General features: G+C 46.3%; 1 protein-coding gene across 1 annotated transcript in view; it reads right to left on the bottom strand.

Annotated features, from left to right (window-relative positions):
• The window catches only part of LOC139418129 (paladin-like), a 152,679-nt gene that overhangs the window by 120,019 nt on the left and 14,341 nt on the right, over positions 1-18,319 (bottom strand). Inside the window, exons 2-5 of the mRNA XM_071167345.1 lie at positions 6,980-7,213; positions 6,526-6,628; positions 2,680-2,859; positions 557-721 (exon numbers count right to left, since the gene is read on the bottom strand). Of these exons, the coding sequence (XP_071023446.1) occupies positions 557-721; positions 2,680-2,859; positions 6,526-6,628; positions 6,980-7,200 (669 nt within the window). The 5' untranslated portion in view covers positions 7,201-7,213. The remainder of the gene's footprint in view (positions 1-556; positions 722-2,679; positions 2,860-6,525; positions 6,629-6,979; positions 7,214-18,319) is intronic.

Genomic DNA, 18,319 nt, shown 5'->3' with positions numbered 1-18,319 from the left:
TTATTAGTAGGAGGAGGCCAGTATATTGAAAGATAAAGAGGAGGTTTCTAGGTTTATTAGTAGGAGGAGGCCAGTATATTGATAGATAAAGAGGAGGTTTCTAGGTTTATTAGTAGGAGGAGGCCAGTATATTGATAGATAAAGAGGAGGTTTATGGGTTTATTACTAGGAGGAGGCCAGTATATTGATAGATAAAGAGGAGGTTTATGGGTTTATTAGTAGGAGGAGGCCAGTATATTGAAAGATAAAGAGGAGGTTTCTAGGTTTATTAGTAGGAGGAGGCCAGTATATTGAAAGATAAAGAGGAGGTTTCTAGGTTTATTAGTAGGAGGAGGCCAGTATATTGAAAGATAAAGAGGAGGTTTCTAGGTTTATTAGTAGAAGGAGGCCAGTATATTGATAGATAAAGATGAGGTTTATGGGTTTATTAGTAGGAGGAGGCCAGTATATTGATAGATAAAGAGGAGGTGTATGGGTTTATTAGTAGGAGGCGGCCAGTATATTGATAGATAAAGAGTAGGTGTATGGGTTTATTAGTAGGAGGAGGCCAGGTCACCTCCTTCCTGATGGTGAGCTCCAGGGTCTCCACCGTCTCCTCCTTGTCCAGGCCATGGAGATTCTCATGGAGGTTCTCCTTCCTCCGCGGGGTGTATGGAACAAAGTTCTCCTCCAGGTGCAGGAACACCACCGGTTCCTCACGCACACAGAAGAACATCACCTCCTGGGAAGAGAGGAGAGAAATCATATGGCCTACATTCAAAAAGAGGCAGTAATTAATAAGATGATGTAGACAGGGGAAACCTGATCCTAGATCAGCCCTCTAAAACCCAGATACTTTTTTGAATACGGGCCCAAGAATAATAACAAGTCAACAGGCCAATTATTTGGTTGTAGAATCTGTGAAGTTTTGTTCCAAAACCCAATTGGAAACATTCCGTTGTCATTTGACGTGAACCACATGAGTCAGGAATTGATCATGAACTCGCTGCTATATAATTACGTTTATTTCATTTGGATTACAGTGAGTTTCCATACTGGACTCACGACCCTGAGAGATATTCTTTATTTTCCTTCATTACACATGGGGATACCTTCCAAATGGTACCCTATTCCCTATACAGAGCCCTATGGGCCCTGGTCAAATGTAGTGCACTATATAGGGAATGGGGTGTCATTTGCCACACAGCCAGGGTTTGTGTTTAGTGGCACAGTGCGTCTGTCTGTCCCAAAGCACGGACAGAGTACCTAACCCCTCAAAATATTCATCCACGACACAAAGACAACAGGCGGAAGAGAAGATGCCAGACAGACAGACAGACAGACACAAAGACAACAGGCGGAAGAGAAGATGCCAGACGGACGGACGGACGAGAAGATGCCGGACGGACGAGAAGATGCCAGACGGACGGACGAGAAGATGCCGGACGGACGAGAAGAGGCCGGACGGACGGACGGACGGACGAGAAGAGTCCGGACGGACGGACGAGAAGAGGCCGGACGGACGGACGGACGGACGAGAAGAGGCCGGACGGACGGACGGACGGACGAGAAGAGGCCGGACGGACGGACGGACGAGAAGATGCCGGACGGACGGACGGACGAGAAGATGCCGGACGGACGGACGGACGAGAAGAGGCCGGACGGACGGACGGACGGACGGACGGACGGACAGACAGACAGACAGACAGACAAGACTCAGTGAGCATAGTCTTGCTATTGAGAAAGGCCATCGAAGGCAGACCTGGCTCTCAAGAGAAGACAAGCTATGTGCTCACTGCCCACAAAATGAGGTGGAAACTGAGCTACACTTCCTAACCTCCTGCCAAATGTATGACCATATTAGAGAAACATATTTCCCTCAGATTACACAAAGAAAAAAATCTCATTTTGATAAACTCCCATATCTACTGGGTTAAATACCACAGTGTGCCATCACAGCAGCAAGATGTGTGACCTGTTGCCACAAGAAAAGGCCAAACAGTGAAAAACAAACACCATTGTAAATACAACCCATATTTATGTTCATTTTCCCTTTTGTACTTTAACTATTTGCACATCGTTACAACACTGTACACATGACATTTGTAATGTCTTTATTCTTTTGGAACTTCTGTGAGTGTAATGTTTACTGTTTATTTGTATTGTTTATTTCAGTTCTGTTAATTATCTACTTCACTTGCCTTGGCAATGTTAACATGTGTTTCCCATAGCAATAAAGCCCCTTGAATTGAAATTGAGAGACAGACAGAGATACCGAGACACAGAGAGGCAGAGAGAGGAAGACAGAGAGACCGAGACAGAGAGACAGAGACACAGAAAGGGAGAGGGAGAGAGAGAGAGAAACATTGACCAAGAGAGACACAGAGAGAGACACAGAGAGAGAGAGAGAGAGAGACAGAGAGAGAGACAGAGAGACAGAGAGAGACAGAGAGACACACAGAGACACACAGAGAGAGAGACAGGGACAGATAGAGAGAGACAGAGACACAGAGACAGAGAGAGAGACAGAGACACAGAGACACAGAGACAGAGAAACAGACACAGAGACAAAGAGACAGAGAGACAGAGAGAGAGAGAGACACAGAGACACAGAGACAGAGAAACACAGACCTAAGGGTCAACAGTAGTGCACTATGAAGAAAATAGAGTTCCCCCCCCCACCGAGGGCAGTGCACTAACCTCATGCCCTTGACTCTGTAGTCTTTGGAGGACCTGTTTGAAGCCATTCAGGCTGGGCTGGCCCATGCCGTACAGCGGGTAGCTTCCTTTCACCTGGCGGTAGTTTGGCGCTCCGTAGCTGCCTGTAGTGTTGAGGACGTCAGCCTTGCTGTACACGTCCTGGACCATGAAGAACTCACCCTACAGACACACAGAACCGTCACTCAATCAAATACATGCATTTAGAAATACCCTTTTTCCATCAACAGCTGCTGTTGGGGGTACAGTAGAGTCAGTACGGGCCCTGGGGGTACAGTAGAGTCAGTACGGGCCCTGGGGGTACAGTAGAGTCAGTACGGGCCCTGGGGGTACAGTAGAGTCAGTACGGGCCCTGGGGGTACTGTAGAGTCAGTACGGGCCCTGGGGGTACAGTAGAGTCAGTACGGGCCCTGGGGGTACTGTAGAGTCAGTACGGGCCCTGGGGGTACAGTAGAGTCAGTACGGGCCCTTGGGGCACAGTAGAGTCAGTACGGGCCCTGGCCCTGGCGGTACAGTAGAGTCAGTACGGGCCCTGGCCCTGGGGGTACAGTAGAGTCAGTACGGGCCCTGGGGGTACAGTAGAGTCAGTACGGGCCCTGGGGGCACAGTAGAGTCAGTACGGGCCCTGGCCCTGGGGGTACAGTAGAGTCAGTACGGGCCCTGGGGGTACAGTAGAGTCAGTATGGGCCCTGGGGGCACAGTAGAGTCAGTACGGGCCCTGGGGGTACAGTAGAGTCAGTACGGGCCCTGGGGGTACAGTAGAGTCAGTACGGGCCCTGGGGGTACAGTAGAGTCAGTACGGGCCCTGGCCCTGGGGGTACAGTAGAGTCAGTACGGGCCCTGGCCCTGGGGGTACAGTAGAGTCAGTACGGGCCCTGGCCCTGGGGGTACAGTAGAGTCAGTACGGGCCCTGGGGGTACAGTAGAGTCAGTACGGGCCCTGGCCCTGGGGGTACAGTAGAGTCAGTACGGGCCCTGGCCCTGGGGGTACAGTAGAGTCAGTACGGGCCCTGGGGGTACAGTAGAGTCAGTACGGGGAACACTTCAAGGGAACCTACATACCTGCCCAGGGACTACATACCTGCCCAGGGACTACATACCTGCCCAGGGACTACATACCTGACGGCTAACCCCATTTACATGGATGTTACATTATTGTAATATAGATGTAGACTAATGTGCATTGTCCCCTATAAATAAATAAATACCTACCAGGACTTCATAACACATTTATTCAAGGTGGTCTTTATAGCATCAGTGTGAAATGAGCAACATTAGCGATTAGCAACAATAGTATGTTGAAGGGGGCCTCCGCTTCCACTTTTGTGGATAACCGTTAGTGTTGCTCGTTTCACATTGATCTCTGTAGCCTCGTCATTCATTATCAGATGTCCATCCTTGTTTAAAGCAGTCAGGTGAAACCGTAGTGATCTATGTGAGTAAACAACCTCCCCGGTAACAATAAGGGTCTGGGCATGCCTGAACAGCTCTGTGACAGGTGATAGGTGGATCAGAAGGACCAATGGCCACGCAAGTAACAAGAGGTAACAACATCAATGTGAAGTAACAACAACATCAATGTGAAGTAACAACAACATCAATGTGAAGTAACAAGGGGTAACAACAACAGTGTGAAGTAACAAGGGGTAACAACAATGTGAAGTAACAAGGGGTAACAACATCAATGTGAAGTAACAAGGGGTAACAACAACAACCATGTGAAGTAACAAGGGGTAACAACAACAATGTGAAGTAACAACATCAATGTGAAGTAACAAGGGGTAACAACATCAATGTGAAGTAACAAGGGGTAACAACAACAATGCGTAGTAACAACATCAATGTGAAGTAACAAGGGGTAACAACAACAATGTGAAGTAACAACATCAATGTGAAGTAACAAGAGGTAACAACATCAATGTGAAGTAACAAGGGGTAACAACAACAATGTGAAGTAACAACATCAATGTGAAGTAACAAGGGGTAACATCATCAATGTGAAGTAACAAGGGGTAACAACAACAATGTGAAGTAACAAGGGGTAACAACATCAATGTGAAGTAACAAGGGGTAACAACATCAATGTGAAGTAACAACATCAATGTGAAGTAACAAGGGGTAACAACATCAATGTGAAGTAACAAGGGGTAACAACATCAATGTGAAGTAACAAGGGGTAACAACAACAACAATGTGAAGTAACAACATCAATGTGAAGTAACAAGGGGTAACAACATCAATGTGAAGTAACAAGGGGTAACAACAACAATGCGTAGTACCAACATCAATGTGAAGTAACAACATCAATGTGAAGTAACAAGGGGTAACAACATCAATGTGAAGAAACAACATCAATGTGAAGTAACAAGGGGTAACAACATCAATGTGAAGTAACAACATCAATGTGAAGTAACAAGGGGTAACAACATCAATGTGAAGTAACAAGGGGTAACATCATCAATGTGAAGTAACAAGGGGTAACAACATCAATGTGAAGTAACAAGGGGTAACAACAACAATGTGAAGTAACAACAACATCAATGTGAAGTAACAACATCAATGTGAAGTAATAACATCAATGTGAAGTAACAAGGGGTAACAACATCAATGTGAAGTAACAAGGGGTAACAACATCAATGTGAAGTAACAAGGGGTAACAACAACAATGTGAAGTAACAACATCAATGTGAAGTAACAACAACATCAATGTGAAGTAACAAGAGGTAACAACATCAATGTGAAGTAACAACATCAATGTGAAGTAACAAGGGGTAACAACATCAATGTGAAGTAACAAGGGGTAACAACATCAATGTGAAGTAACAAGGGGTAACAACATCAATGTGAAGTAACAAGGGGTAACAACAACATCAATGTGAAGTAACAAGGGGTAACAACATCAATGTGAAGTAACAAGGGGTAACAACAACAATGTGAAGTAACAACATCAATGTGAAGTAACAACATCAATGTGAAGTAACGAGGGGTAACAACAACAATGTGAAGTAACAACAACATCAATGTGAAGTAACAAGGGGTAACAACAACAATGTGAAGTAACAACATCAATGTGAAGTAACAAGGGGTAACAACAACATCAATGTGAAGTAACAACAACATCAATGTGAAGTAACAAGGGGTAACAACATCAATGTGAAGTAACAAGGGGTAACAACATCAATGTGAAGTAACAACAACATCAATGTGAAGTAACAAGGGGTAACAACAACAATGTGAAGTAACAACATCAATGTGAAGTAACAAGGGGTAACAACATCAATGTGAAGTAACAACATCAATGTGAAGTAACAAGGGGTAACAACAACATCAATGTGAAGTAACAAGGGGTAACAATAACATCAATGTGAAGTAACAAGGGGTAACAACATCAATGTGAAGTAACAAGGGGTAACAACATCAATGTGAAGTAACAAGGGGTAACAACAACATCAATGTGAAGTAACAAGGGGTAACAACAACAATGTGAAGTAACAACATCAATGTGAAGTAACAAGGGGTAACAACATCAATGTGAAGTAACAAGGGGTAACAACATCAATGTGAAGTAACAAGGGGTAACAACATCAATGTGAAGTAACAAGGGGTAACAACATCAATGTGAAGTAACAAGGGGTAACAACAACAATGTGAAGTAACAACATCAATGTGAAGTAACAAGGGGTAACAACAACAATGTGAAGTAACAAGGGGTAACAACAACATCAATGTGAAGTAACAAGGGGTAACAACATCAATGTGAAGTAACAAGGGGTTAACAACATCAATGTGAAGCAACAAGGGGTAACAACATGGTGTGTTTTCTTCCTACCTGTACCAAGTAGTGTTCAGGCATTGAGTCTGATATCCGGCCCACTTTGTAGTTTGTTCTGAAGAGGTCATCGTGGATCTGAAATTCCTGTCTGCAATTATATCTGGAATACAGAAGATAACGTAGCCGTCATCTGCAACATGGTGAAACAAAGCATTCAATCCCTCTCAGTGGTACTGAGGTCTCCACTGGAGACCGACCCAACATTTAATTAGTCAGATAAGATAAATGACCTTATCTTCTGAACCCAAGACAAGACAAATTAGATAACAGCACACACACACACACACACACACACAACTCAACTACCCTCGTCCCATCCCCCGTCCCCACACACTTCACCATTCCCCCATCTATTCACACCTTAGTGACCAAAGCCTCAGGGATTCTCATGGTAACATCCCTTGGATGGTGGGTACGTGACTTGAATGATTGGAGGCGTGATGAGACTTACGTGATGACGACAGGCGCCACCTTGTTGGTGATGATAGACTTGGCCTTGCCGCTGTGGATCTTCACCGTCTGGGAAGAGCTCATGCTGAGAGACTGCCTGCTGTTCACCGCCCCGTTGCCATGGAGACTCTCACGCGGAGGAGGATGCTGGGGCGCTGCTACAGAGGATATGGAGCCTGAGACAGAGACGGGTTGTGGCGCTGCGCTGGCAGTTGTACCCATACTCCACAAGCAGCTGGGGACGACAAGAGGAGAGTGGACTCAGACACAGGAAGTCAAACAGAGGAACAGAGGAACAGAGGAGAGGACTTTGACTCAGACACAGGAAGTCAAACAGAGGAACAGAGGAACAGAGGAGAGGACTGACTTAGACACAGGAAGTCAAACAGAGGAACAGAGGAGAGGACTTTGACTCAAGACACAGGAAGTCAAACAGAGGAACAGAGGAACAGAGGAGAGAACTTTGACTTAGACACAGGAAGTCAAACAGAGGAACAGAGGAGAGGACTTTGACTCAGACACAGGAAGTCAAACAGAGGAACAGAGGAGAGGACTTTGACTCAGACACAGGAAGTCAAACAGAGGAACAGAGGAACAGAGGAGAGGACTTTGACTTAGACACAGGAAGTCAAACAGAGGAACAGAGGAGAGGACTTTGACTCAAGACACAGGAAGTCAAACAGAGGAACAGAGGAACAGAGGAGAGGACTTTGACTCAGACACAGGAAGTCAAACAGAGGAACAGAGGAGAGGACTTTGACTCAAGACACAGGAAGTCAAACAGAGGAACAGAGGAGAGTACTTTGACTCAGACACAGGAAGTCAAACAGAGGAACAGCAGTGGGGACTCAGTCACACTACGAGGCCACACTGAGGCACACTTGCATGCACACTATAGAGGTTTCACAAATCTGTGTTGATTCCAACACCACCACGTTCAAATTGTAGCCTGCTGATTGAAAGAGGAAACGTATGAATAGTGAAATATAACAATGAGACAATTTCTCTCATTGCTTTTCTTGATGATGTTCCTACAGTACTTCCAGCAGCTCTCTCAGAACATACCAAGCAGTAAACCCTGATTCTAGATCTGTACCGCTCAACATTTCAACAGGCTTTACATCAATCCTGAGTTTAGGTGTGTTTCAATGTTAACTATAGCCTCATCTGATGCCGAGCCCTTCTGCTACTGCCTTCAACAACAATCTGAGCAGGCATCCATCTGCAGCACCTCTCTGAATAAGCCCATCTCAAACGGCACCCTTTTTCCTAGTGCACTACTGTTGACCAGAGCACAATGGGCCCTGGTCAACAGTAGTGCACTATATAGGGAATAGGGTTCTATAGGGCCCTGGTCAACAGTAGTGCACTACATAGGGAATAGGGTGGTATTTGGTACACAGACACAGGGCTTTGCAGTGAAGCAGATTAAACAAAAGATGAGCCTCCCCGCCGCTCTGCTCCACTCAGACCAGCAAGCAGGGGCCGACCCCGACCCGCCACAGCTGGCCTGAGACCAACGGCAGACACTCCATCCCCCTAAACACACACACACACACAAAGACAGACAAGGACACACACACACACACAATCCGAGGGGCGGCAGGTAGCCTAGTAGTTAGAGCGTTGGGCCAGTAACCGAAAGATTACTGGATCGAATCTCCGAGCTGACAAAGTAAAAAGTGATCGTTCTGCCCCTGAACAAGACAGTTAACCCACTGTTCCCCTGAACAAGACAGTTAACCCACTGTTCCCTTGAACAAGGCAGTTAACCCACTGTTCCCCTGAACAAGACAGTTAACCCACTGTTCCCCTGAACAAGACAGTTAACCCACTGTTCCCCTGAACAAGACAGTTAACCCACTGTTCCCCTGAACAAGACAGTTAACCCACTGTTCCCCTGAACAAGACAGTTAACCCACTGTTCCCCTGAACAAGACAGTTAACCCACTGTTCCCCTGAACAAGGCAGTTAACCCACTGTTCCCCTGAACAAGACAGTTAACCCACTGTTCCCCTGAACAAGACAGTTAACCCACTGTTCCCCTGAACAAGACAGTTAACCCACTGTTCCCTTGAACAAGGCAGTTAACCCACTGTTTCCCTAAACAAGGCAGTTAACCCACTGTTCCCCTGAGCAAGGCAGTTAACCCACTGTTCCCCTGAGCAAGGCAGTTAACCCACTGTTCCCCTGAGCAAGGCAGTTAACCCACTGTTCCCCTGAGCAAGGCAGTTAACCCACTGTTCCCCTGAACAAGGCAGTTAACCCACTGTTCCCCTGAACAAGACAGTTAACCCACTGTTCCCCTGAACAAGACAGTTAACCCACTGTTTCCCTGAACAAGGCAGTTAACCCACTGTTCCCCTGAGCAAGGCAGTTAACCCACTGTTCCCCTGAGCAAGGCAGTTAACCCACTGTTCCCCTGAGCAAGGCAGTTAACCCACTGTTCCCCTGAACAAGGCAGTTAACCCACTGTTCCCCTGAGCAAGGCAGCTAACCCACTGTTCCCCTGAGCAAGGCAGTTAACCCACTGTTCCCCTGAGCAAGGCAGTTAACCCACTTTACCCCTGAGCAAGGCAGTTAACCCACTGTTCCCCTGAGCAAGGCCGTTAACCCACTGTTCCCCTGAGCAAGGCAGTTAACCCACTGTTCCCCTGAGCAAGGCAGTTAACCCACTGTTCCCCTGAGCAAGGCAGTTAACCCACTGTTCCCTGGGCGCCGAAGACGTGGATGTTGATTAAGGAAGCCCCCTTCACCTCTCTGATTCAGAGGGTTAAATGCAGAAGAAACATTTCAGTTGAAGGCATTCAGTTGTACAACTGACTAGATATTCCCCTTTCCACTTCCACCCTGAGGCATCCAGAGAGAGACTTCAGAAATATATGTCCTTTTCAGATCAAACTTGCTAGAAAAATAGACAATGTCGCATGTGGCTTATTAATGACCAAAGTCTCGTGTTTCTGTGTGTTTATTATATTATAATTAAGTCTATGATAGAGCAGTCTGAGTGGTGGTAGGCAGCAGCAGGCTCGTAAGCATTCATTCAAACAGCACTTTCCTGCGTTTGCCAGCAGCTCTTCGCAATGCTTGCACCACAGCGCTGTTTATTACTTCAAGCCTATCAACTCCCGAGATCAGGCTGGCAATACTATAGTGCCTATAAGAACATCCAATAGTCAAAGGTTTATGAAATACAAATGGTACAGAGAGAAATAGTCCTATAATAACTACAATCTAAAGCTTCTTAACTGGGAAAATTGAAGACTCATGTTATATATTATATTTAGTTAAAATAAAAGTTTTAATTCAGTATTGTTGTAATTGTCATTATTACAAATATATATGTAAAAAAAAAAAATATATATATATATATATATATATATATTTATTTATTTTTTATTTTTAATAAATAAATAAATAAAATTGTCCGATTAATCGGTATCAGCTTTTTTTGGTCCTCCAATAAATCGGTATTAAAAAATCATAAATCGGTCGACCTCTAGTTAGAATATAAATAATAGTGGGCACTTTGACTACAGTTTTGTTTGACATGACAACGAATGAAAATGCCATGGACGAGTTATTGTGACAGGGTAGGAACCAAATTGATGTTCAGTGTTTCCTAGGGGACCCTATAATCTTTGGCTTCATTAAATATTTATTCATATAGCCAACATATTCATGCTTCATCTATCCCCCTTTGATTTATAAAATACTGTTAGCTAGCCAGCTAACTAGCGATTAGCAGTAGTGGCTAAAACGATTTAGCATAACTTGCTAAGAAAATGCAAACTAGCTGTTTGCAGATGTAAGAAACACAAACTAATATTGTAATCATAGAACGCTTGTGGATTTATATTAAGATCAAAGTGGAAACAACATCGTTGTCATCAACATTGTTGCATGTGCTGCACTGACCATGCAGACTGAATGAAAATGTCTCGTGGTCAAGCAACAACAAATGCGCTCCTTGAGTGACAGGGGGCGGGGCTTAGTCTGTGTGGAAAGGGGCGTGTTTTGAAACTTCTGTATGTGTAATGTTTACTGTTCATTTTTATTGTTTATTTCACTTTATATATTATCTACCTCACTTGCTTTGGCAATGTTAACACATGTTTCCCATGCCAATAAAGCCCCTTGAATTGAATTGAGAGAGAGAGAGAGAGAGGTGAGGGATGACTCAAGTAGCTGAGTAAACTATAAAAATGGCCGTTACACAACAGCGTATCACATTTAACAAACCAAACATTCAAATACCGTTATAGAAGGTAAAGTAAAAACCCAACCCAGTCCGTTCATAAATACCAGTATATAGTCAAATACGGTTATACCACCCAGCCCTACACCACAGTAGCCTTAGGTACAGTCAAATCAAAGCAAAGCTTTCAGGTAGACATGATCTGAAACAGAGGCGACGTCCTAAATGGAACCAAACTCCCTTCATAGTGACTAATCTTGACCAGAGCCCTTTCATCTAAACGGAATAGGCTGCCATTCGAGACACACGCGGAATGTTCCAAACAGTTGCCTTGGTTACAACATGACTAAATAGCAGTGCCGTGGGCCTGGGGCCTGGGCCTTCAGTGAGGTCCTACACAGTCCCACCCGAATTAATCCACCTCTTATTACCATCATTATGATGCCACGGCTCTAGACACATTTACATACATACATTTAGACAGAAACGCAGTTTAACCAGGCGTCTTGTCGCACCCAAAGCAGTTTCACCGTGATGATAAAGACACACAACTATTCACTGAAAATAAAAGAAAGAAAACAAATAATTTGCAACATAGGCTATTTGCCATTTTATTTTTGTTAATATATAGGCTATTTAATATTAACGAAATAAAATGCGAAACATACATAGACATTTAATACATTTAACACAAAATCCATCCTCCTTTCTTTCCTCAAGAAGACTTCAATGACTCTGTTGTACAGTCCATCTGTGCGTTTTAGTTCCACCAATAAGTCATTTTCTATCGACATGGAGGCTAATGCTGAAAGCCGAGTCTGTCCAGTAGCATTTCTGGAATACGTTTTGATTCGCTGTAAGGCCGAGAATGACCGCTCGACAGAAGCCGTGGACACGGGGATGGTCACTGTCACACATGCCAATGTGTAAAGTTGCCCCATGTCCTCATTCACATTTTTCTGCTTAAGGAAATCAAGGAGATCAGAGGGACTTTTCCCTTCAAAATCAGTCATAGCATACATTACAGTCAGTTCTGTTTTTAGCTTGGATAGGTCGAACAGTGTTCCGTGACTCTCTGTTAAGCTGCAGAAGGCTGTTTGTGGGAATTTTTTCCGGTAGGTCTGAAAGTGCTGGGGGTCCAGGAGGGAGAGAAACATACATTTTTCGTGGTCTTGAAACGGAGTTTCGTATCTGGCAAAGAATGTTGTCCAGAATATTGCTGTGGAGTTGTTGGTAGTATGTGCGAGGGTCTCCTTGTGCTGGGCCTCTGCGTGCGCTGGGTGAACTTGGGATGCGCTCTGTGTCATCGTAGATTTGACTGAACCTGCGCCTCTCTCGCTCAATTGTAATAATAAGCATTCCCAGCAGTACAGTTTGCAGTGCTTCTCTGAGCCTGTGAGCCATTGATAGTGCTCATAGTTGGAACTTTGAAAGTGGCGAACGAACCCCTTTCCCGCCTGTGGCAGGCTTTGTAGCGTCGGCGTCGGGCGACCTCTCCTGACAATGTCTAACTTTTCTTGAAAAGTTCGTCTTGAGAATGGCGTTATAATTATATCCTCGACCAAATCGATATCTTCTCCTCCTTCCTCCATTGTGGGTTGAAAAAACAGCTTAGTAGTACGCAAATTAATTTGTTTATCAAATTCAGGTTCCTAGTTCTGAGGTTCTGCATAGACCTGCCCATAGGACTTGCCTCTCAATATTGGTTATCCAATCAAAAGATGTGCACGCACTACGCCTGCTAGCTGTGTAACACTGGAGCCAGCCAGCAGGCGTACAATAGCCAACTCTAAAGCTGATTGGTTGACACAATTAATTTCCATTCACTTTAAGCTACAAGCGCCCGCACTGTTGATTCTGAAGGCCTGAGGGCAGATTTTAGACACCTGGCAACACATGATGGCTGAATATGATTGGATAAAAGATCTAACATAAAGACCAGCCCTCCAAATCTCAACCTGGGGCTGGAAGCAGTGCAACCAAGAGGAACGCTATGAAATGAAGAGTATAACTCTTACTCTGGGGAATAATTTAATACATATTTGTGGGAAAATATATATATTTTTTAATTATATTCTGCTAAATTGGTCCTTGACTCATGTTGACTGTCTGACTGTCCCAACAACACTCCACTAGTCTCCTAATCCAACCTGTCTGACTGTCCCAACAACACTCCACTAGTCTCCTAATCCAACCTGTCTGACTGTCCCAACAACACTCCACTAGTCTCCTAATCCAACCTGTCTGACTGTCCCAACAACACTCCACTAGTCTCCTAATCCAACCTGTCTGACTGTCCCAACAACACTCCACTAGTCTCCTAATCCAACCTGTCTGACTGTCCCAACAACACTCCACTAGTCTCCTAATCACCGCTGTCTGACTGTCCCAACAACACTCCACTAGTCTCCTAATCACCGCTGTCTGACTGTCCCAACACTCCACTAGTCTCCTAATCACCGCTGTCTGACTGTCCCAACAACACTCCACTAGTCTCCTAATCCAACCTGTCTGACAGTCCCAACAACACTCCACTAGTCTCCTAATCCAACCTGTCTGACTGTCCCAACAACACTCCACTAGTCTCCTAAGCACCGCTGTCTGACTGTCCCAACAACACTCCACTAGTCTCCTAATCACGCCGTCTGACTGTCCCAACAAAACTCCACTAGTCTCCTAATCACGGCTGTCTGACTGTCCCAACAACACTCCACTAGTCTCCTAATCACCGCTGTCTGAAGCTAAAAATGATTGCGTATGTCTTAGTAGGTGAAAGGTGGTAAGAGACTCCACGCTGGTCAGAGACTCCACGCTGGTCAGAGACTCCACGCTGGTCAGAGGCTCCACGCTGGTCAGAGGCTCCACGCTGGTCAGAGGCTCCACGAGGCTCCACGCTGGTCAGAGACTCCACGCTGGTCAGAGACTCCACGCTGGTCAGAGACTCCACGCTGGTCAGAGGCTCCACGCTGGTCAGAGACTCCACGCTGGTCAGAGACACAGAGACTCCACGCTGGTCTGAGACTCCACGCTGGTCAGAGACTCCACGCTGGTCAGAGGCTCCACGCTGGTCAGAGACTCCACGCTGGTCAGAGACACAGAGACTCCACGCTGGTCAGAGACTCCATCCCGTCCTCTGCTGTGACTTGTTTTCCGCCATGTTCCAAATTGTGAATTGCATTCCCCAAAAATCCCTTCCCTCTGGGTCCCAAGCTCCTTCCACCTACAGTCAGAGGGAACCACCCCTTAGAGCTTACACAGTCCGACACTCGAATGCCCTTTACATGGCTCTGCTAGTGTGCTTATTGCCCCAGTCCAACAGCGTTGGTTATCTACTTCTTTCTGTCCTCTTTGTGTAGGGTAGAAGTGAGAGAACCGTCCTGCCTGTCTGTTCCCTTGAGGGCCAGTACATCTGACTGCCAGATGGCTGGTGGGGCCGGCAGGGGTGCCATTACACTATGAAGGGAATATGGTGCCACTGGGGACAGAGCTAGGACAGGAAACACAGCGCCAGGAGCAGACAGGAAACACAGCGCCAGGAGCAGACAGGAAACACAGCGCCAGGAGCAGACAGAAAACACAGCGCCAGGAGCAGACAGGAAACACAGTGCCAGGAGTAGACAGGAAACACAGTGCCAGGAGTAGACAGGAAACACAGTGCCAGGAGCAGACAGGAAACACAGTGCCAGGAGCAGACAGGAAGCAGACCAAATGGCACCCTAATCCCTAGTACACTACTTTTGACTAGAGTCCTGTGAGCCCTATGAAGCCCTATGAGCCCTATGAAGCCCTATGAGTCCTATGAGTCCTATGAGCCCTATAGAGCCCTATGAGTCCTATGAAGCCCTATGGAGTCCTATGAGCCCTATGAGCCCTATGAGTCCAATGGAGCATGCCATTACATTAAACCTCAGAGAAACAAACAAACACACACACGTTGGCCATGGTTGCACATAGGATATCAAGCAAACTGTGTAACCACTGTGACTTCAAGGGAATCCGATCATCAGATCTCCTGTGTCCAACACAATGATGTTATTGTCCTGTACAGGCCAGGGAAGAGGCCAGGGTATAGTGTATAGACCAGGGTATAGGGTATAGACCAGGGTACAGGCCAGGGTGTAGGACCAGGGGCCAGGGTATAGGGTATTGACCAGGGTATTGGGTATAGACCAAGGTACAGGCCAGGGTGTAGGCCAGGGTATATACCAATGTATAGGGTATAGGGTATAGACCAGGGTATAGGGTATAGACCAGGGTATAGACCAGGGTATAGGGTATAGACCAGGGTATAGACCAGGGCATAGGGTATAGACTAGGGCATAGGGTATAGGCCAGGGTATAGACCAGGGTATAGGGTATAGGCCAGTGTATAGGGTATAGACCAGGGTATAGGCCAGGGTATAGGGTATAGATCAGGGTATAGGCCAGGGTCTTTAAACTCGGACAAAACAGAGATGCTTGTTCTAGGTCCCAAGAAACAAAGAGATCTTCTGTTGAATCTGACAATTAATCTTAATGGTTGTACAGTCGTCTCAAATAAAACTGTGAAGGACCTCGGCGTTACTCTGGACCCTGATCTCTCTTTTGGAGAACATATCAAGACCATTTCAAGGACAGCTTTTTTCCATCTACGTAACATTGCAAAAATCAGAAACTTTCTGTCCAAAAATGATGCAGAAAAATGTATCCATGCTTTTGTCACTTCCAGGTTAGACTACTGCAATGCTCTACTTTCCGGCTACCCGGATAAAGCACTAAATAAACTTCAGTTAGTGCTAAATACGGCTGCTAGAATCCTGACTAGAACCAAAAAATGTGATCATATTACTCCAGTGCTAGCCTCTCTACACTGGCTTCCTGTCAAAGCAAGGGCTGATTTCAAGGTTTTACTGCTAACCTACAAAACATTACATGGGCTTGCTCCTACCTATCTCTCTGATTTGGTCCTGCCGTACATACCTACACGTACGCTACGGTCACAAGACGCAGGCCTCCTAATTGTCCCTAGAATTTCTAAGCAAACAGTTGGAGGCAGGGCTTTCTCCTATAGAGCTCCATTTTTATGGAACGGTCTGCCTACCCATGTCAGAGACGCAAACTCGGTCTCAACCTTTAAGTCTCTACTGAAGACTCATCTCTTCAGTGGGTCATATGATTGAGTGTAGTCTGGCCCAGGAGTGGGAAGGTGAACGGGAAGGCTCTGGAGCAACGAACCGCCCTTGCTGTCTCTGCCTGGCCGGTTCCCCTCTTTCCACTGGGATTCTCTGCCTCTAACCCTATTACAGGGGCTGAGTAACTGGCTTACTGGGGCTCTCTCATGCCGTCCCTGGAGGGGGTGCGTCACCTGAGTGGGTTGATTCACTGATGTGGTCATCCTGTCTGGGTTGCCCCCCCCCCCTTGGGTTGTGCCGTGGCGGAGGTCTTTGTGGGCTATACTCAGCCTTGTTTCAGGATGTTAAGTTGGTGGTTGAAGATATCCCTCTAGTGGTGTGGGGGCTGTGCTTTGGCAAAGTGGGTGGGGTTATATCCTTCCTGTTTGGCCCTGTCCGGGGGTGTCCTCGGATGGGGCCACAGTGTCTCCTGACCCCTCCTGTCTCAGCCTCCAGTATTTATGCTGCAGTAGTTTATGTGTCGGGGGGCTAGGGTCAGTTTGTTATATCTGGAGTACTTCTCCTGTCCTATTCGGTGTCCTGTGTGAATCTAAGTGTGCGTTCTCTAATTCTCTCCTTCTCTCTTTCTTTCTCTCTCTCAGAGGACCTGAGCCCTAGGACCATGCCCCAGGACTACCTGACATGATGACTCCTTGCTGTCCCCAGTCCACCTGGCCATGCTGCTGCTCCAGTTTCAACTGTTCTGCCTTATTATTATTCGACCATGCTGGTCATTTATGAACATTTGAACATCTTGGCCATGTTCTGTTATAATCTCCACCCGGCACAGCCAGAAGAGGACTGGCCATCCCACATATGCTCTCTCTAATTCTCTCTTTCTTCCTCTCTCTCGGAGGACCTGAGCCCTAGGACCATGCCCCAGGAATACCTGACATGATGACTCCTTGCTGTCCCCAGTCCACCTGACCGTGCTGCTGCTCCAGTTTAAACTGTTCTGCCTTATTATTATTCGACCATGCTGGTCATTTATGAACATTTGAACATCTTGGCCATGTGCTGTTATAATCTCCACCCGGCACAGCCAGAAGAGGACTGGCCACCCCACATAGCCTGGTTCCTCTCTAGGTTTCTTCCTAGGTTTTGGCCTTTCTAGGGAGTTTTTCCTAGCCACCGTGCTTCTACACCTGCATTGCTTGCTGTTTGGGGTTTTAGGCTGGGTTTCTGTACAGCACTTTGAGATATCAGCTGATGTACGAAGGGCTATATAAATAAATGTGATTTGATTTGGTCTACAGTATAGACCAGGGTATTGACCAGGGTATAGGCCAGGGTATATGGTATAGACCAGGGCATTGACCAGGGTATAGGCCAGGGTCTAGGGTATAGATCAGGGTACAGGCCAAGGTCTAGGGTATAGATCAGGGTATAGGCTGGGGTAAAGGGTATAGACCAGGGTATAGGGTATAGGCCAGGGTATAGACCAGGGTCTAGGATATAGGCCAGGGTATATACCAGGGTATAGACCAGGGTCTAGGGTATAGATCAGGGTATAGGCCAGGGTCTAGGGTATAGATCAGGGTACAGGCCAGCGTATGGGTATATGCCGGGGTATAGGCCAGGGTATAGGGTATAGACCAGGGTCTAGGGTATAGATCAGGGTATTGACCAGGGTATAGACCAGGGTATATGGTATAGACCAGGGTATTGACCAGGGTATAGGCCAGGGTCTACGGTATAGACCAGGGTATAGACCAGGGTATATGGTATAGACCAGGGTATAGACCAGGGTATAGGGTATAGGCCAGGGTAATAGACCAGGGGCCAGTGTATAGACCAGGGTATTGGGTATAGACCAAGGTACAGGCCAGGGTGTAGGCCAGGGTATAGACCAGGGTACAGGGTATAGACCAGGGTACAGGGTATAGACCAGGGTACAGGGTATAGACCAGGGTATAGGGTATAGACCAGGGTATAGACCAGCGTATAGGGTATAGACCAGGGTATAGGGTATAGACCAGGGTATAGACCAGCG

Source organism: Oncorhynchus clarkii, chromosome 1, assembly GCF_045791955.1.
Source record: "Oncorhynchus clarkii lewisi isolate Uvic-CL-2024 chromosome 1, UVic_Ocla_1.0, whole genome shotgun sequence".
Taxonomy (NCBI): Eukaryota; Metazoa; Chordata; class Actinopteri; order Salmoniformes; family Salmonidae; genus Oncorhynchus; species Oncorhynchus clarkii.
Note: the sequence above shows the minus strand (reverse complement) of the source record. Positions and strands in the feature narration are given on the sequence as shown.